The 3,965-nt window shown below is 35.4% G+C and overlaps 1 protein-coding gene across 9 annotated transcripts in view; it reads right to left on the reverse strand.

The window, feature by feature from the left end:
- The window catches only part of Dock7 (dedicator of cytokinesis 7), a 172,219-nt gene that overhangs the window by 149,625 nt on the left and 18,629 nt on the right, over positions 1-3,965 (reverse strand). For all 9 annotated transcript variants that reach the window (XR_004515065.1, XM_010605047.2, XM_010605046.2 and 6 more), the window contains 2 exons: positions 2,972-3,038; positions 2,091-2,240 (listed from right to left, as the gene is read on the reverse strand). Coding sequence is in view for 8 of the 9 variants with exons in the window: in XM_010605047.2 (XP_010603349.1) it covers positions 2,091-2,240; positions 2,972-3,038 (217 nt within the window). In the remaining variant the exon portion in view is untranslated. The remainder of the gene's footprint in view (positions 1-2,090; positions 2,241-2,971; positions 3,039-3,965) is intronic.

The raw sequence follows: 3,965 nt of genomic DNA on the forward strand, positions 1-3,965 counted from the left end.
AAAAAAAAAAAAAAAAAAAAAAAAAAATCCAAACATAATGGTGTAACCCCCTCATATATTTACTAGAAAGTAACTATGCTATTAAAGAGGGCATAAAAATAAGCAAGGAATTAATAATCCTGGCCAAACCAGAAACCCAATGTACCTAGTGATAGTGAACCTTTTAGAGCTTTCAAGCAGCCTCCTGCAGCACACATGCCACAGGTTCACCACCACTGTCTCAGTGAGATTCCCCTATCAGACCCAATTCCTCACCCTTCCTTCATCCTTCCCTCTGCTACAGGACACTGCAGCTTCTCCCAGCTGCTAACTCTATAACCTTACGAAGAGACCAAGCAAACATTCCAATTCAATGAGACGGAAGATCATATCCTGTTAGGTGACCTCTTGTTAGCCGGTGGGATATAACCAAAGGTTCAAAAGCACCTATGTATCTGAACTCACTCCTTGGCACTTCTGATGGGCAACAAATGATGAAAGAAAATTTAATTTCCTAAATATATTTCCTTTAAAATTTAATCTGCTTGTTCTTTTTGTACAGAAGACTCTATATACATATTTGTACGTGTGGGTGTGCATACCAACATAAGTATAAAATGCACATACACATCTGTAAGTCTATGACAGCTGGAGCCAGACTTACAGACATTCTCTCACACATTTCTATAACATTTTTCCCCCAAATTGTAGCTTTAAAGGCCATAGTACATAATATGAGTGTACAGCAACTTAAACCTCTATCTCCTTATATTGGGCATTTTTTTTTAAACTCTAAACCTATCTAAGCTATGCATTGCCAAGATGATTCGCCAGGCTTGTCACTAATCACATCTGGAAGCAATGAATATTTCAATCCTCTAACCGATACTATTTTATGAAAACCTACTATTTTCCCCATGTAAAGTAACTGCACACTTGTATTCATTTTAGAACTTAATTTTACTCTTGTCATCAAGATCACTGCTGCTTAACCTTTGCTTCCAGGACTGTTCACTGCAACTAAGATTTACTTTAACCTGAATTCATAGGCATATACCCACAAATTAGGACAATATTCCTGTGGGTAAAAGATTCATTTCATGACAATTTACTGTATAACCTTATTATAAAATTCATTACCCCTCTGTGATAACTTTATATAAGTAAAGTGATTATGGAATATATTTTAGACTACTCTCAAGTCAAGGTCAAGTTAAGATAAATTATTTTTTAAGTTGCATTAAGTTAAGTAGCTTGGTAATATTTAGGTTTTAGAATATATAGCCTTTTTTCTTAATCAGTTGATATCCATAAGGCTCCATGATCACGATTTAGCTGTCAGTCAGTATGTATATGATTATAAAACAGTGAGATGGAATTATGATTGTTCCTGTGATGGTTATTTTATGTCTCTTCTTAGCTAGGCTATAATGCCCAATGGTTTAGTCAAATACAAGCTTAAAAGGTACTGTGAGCCCAACATAGCAGCGCACGCCTATAATCCCAGACTTGAGAAGATGAGACAGGAGGATCGCCATGAGTTCAAGGCCAGCCTGGATTATATCAGTTCAAGGCCAGCATGAACGACATAGTGAGACCCTGCTTCAAGATTTTAAAAAATGTTTTTACAAAAACATATTTTTAGAGGTAATTAATTATTAAAGCAGAAGACTTTAAGTAAAGCAGACTATTTGCCATTATGTGTGTGGGGGGTCATCCAATCAGCTATGTGGAGTAAGAGCAAAGACTGAGTTTCCCTGAAGAAAAGGGAGTTCTTCTAAGATACTTACTTAGAAGCCTTGCCTGTTTCCTCTTACCTGGATGTCCAGACTGTCAGTCTGCCCTACCAGCTGCAGACATGCCAGCTTCACACTCCTTCCTGTAAAGCAATTTTATAAATATATCCAGTGCTGTGTCTCTGCAGAACTCCGTTTCGTATAAATGTCCTTTTAAAAAAAAAGTTAGAGTGCTTGTCTAACATTCTGTTATGGAACATCAGATGGGAACAATACGTAAAGGTCATATCTTTGCTCTTGAAAAGCCTGCAATATTGACGGGAACAAGAATACTGACACTGTACAACAGAAAAATACATTTAACAGTGTCCTCACCTTTATTACAAGGAAAACATCCTGAGAAGGATAAGTAATAGAAAAGATAGCTGATCTTGCCAAGGTGGTAATGGCAGCAGGTGGTACATGTGGACGTAACAATCCTTTCATCTGCTCAGAATTAAGGTCAAAATAAAAGTTTTCTGAAATCTAAAAAACACATTCATATATTACAATTTTAAATCTGTTATTTTTTAAAACTCACAAAGATCATACATCTCTTTCTATAGCCATTAGGACATTACACTGTGACCTACAGTGCATCTATACTTCACCAAGAAGATCTCCACATATCTAAATCAAAGCAAAAGAAATGGATATGCTATTTGAGAATAAACCCCAAAGAATTATATTCCAAACTCCTGTGATTAATATAACCTCTAATAAAATATGCAAAAAAGTATCATCAAGGTCTCATGTCTCCAAACCCACTGAGTTCTCTTAAAAAATTATGTGAGCAATATCTCAGCAGTTTTGATCTAACAATATAAGTTGCTGGCATAGAGTTCCACTACGAAATCCATCCTACATCATGTGTTGACGTCGGAAGTCACCAGAGACACTTCCAGTTTCTACTACATGCAGGCTTAGGATATTAAACTAAGAAATGCTGTACAAGGCAGACCTGAGAACTCCTAGGTAATAAAGACATAATAGGAAAGCTAAGAACATTATTTAATATAGAATATTTTAAATATACATAAATCACCCCTTAGCTGGTGAGAAGTTGAAAACTATTTCAATAAAATTTGTCATCATCATTTTTATCTTTTATATACTGATTGCATACTGATAAACATAACTTACAAAACAACTTAAAAACAGGTTTCTGTAACCTAAGATTATGACAAGTGACTATAGTTAAAATTACATAACTTTACCTTTTTCTTTTCTTTGACATCATATAAAGCCAAACTTGCAAAAATGGGTTCAATTTCAATTTCAAACCTTTGTGAAGAAAAAGAAAAATTTAACAACACATAAAAGACATATCTGGCAAAAAAAATAGGAATGTGGATCAATGGAATAGAATAGAAGAAGCAGAAACAACCACAGACACATACAGCTATTTGATCTTTGACAAAGGAGCCAAAGATACACTGGAGTAGAGATAGGCTTGTTAATAAATATGGTGCTGGCAAAATGGGATATCCACCTACATCCATTTATTTCACCAGGTACTAAACTAAAATCAAAACAGATTAAAGATCTAAATATTATAACAAATGCTTAATCTGCTGGAAGATAAAATAGCTGTAACTCATGGAGATACAAGTGTAGGGAAAGACTTTCTGAACAGAATGCCAATGGCACAAGAAATAATACAAAGAATCAACAAATGGAATCCTAGCAGTTAAGAAGCTTTTGCACGGCAAAGGAAACCACTAACAGAGTAAAGAGAAAAATCCACAGGACAGGAAACTTTTGCCAGCCATTCCAGACAGGACTAACATCAAGAATATATAAAGAACTTATGCCAGGGATTTAGCTTAGTTGCACCACGCCTGTCTCACAAGCACAAGGTCCTGAGTTTGATCTCTGTTACTGGGGGTGGGGGGGTGGATAAAAAACTTAAAAAAAATAAACTCCTCCCAAAAATAGGACACTAAAAACAAAAAAAGGGCAACCAAAATGAATAGACACAAGTAGTACAAATGGGCAATAAAATATGAAAAAAATGTTCAAAAAATGTTCATTGTGACTGACCACCAGAGAAATGCAAATAAAAACTACAACCAGATACCATCTTACCCCAGAAATAATGGCTATCCACCAAAAAATCTAGGACCAGGATTTAGCTCAGTGCTACTGCCTGCCTTGCAAACCCAAGGTTCTAAGTCTGATCCCTGGTACCAAAAAAAAAAAAAAAAAAAC

The sequence above is a fragment of the Fukomys damarensis genome, unplaced genomic scaffold (genome assembly GCF_012274545.1).
Source record: "Fukomys damarensis isolate Sample0158 unplaced genomic scaffold, DMR_v1.0_HiC HiC_scaffold_33, whole genome shotgun sequence".
NCBI classification, from domain to species: domain Eukaryota; kingdom Metazoa; phylum Chordata; class Mammalia; order Rodentia; family Bathyergidae; genus Fukomys; species Fukomys damarensis.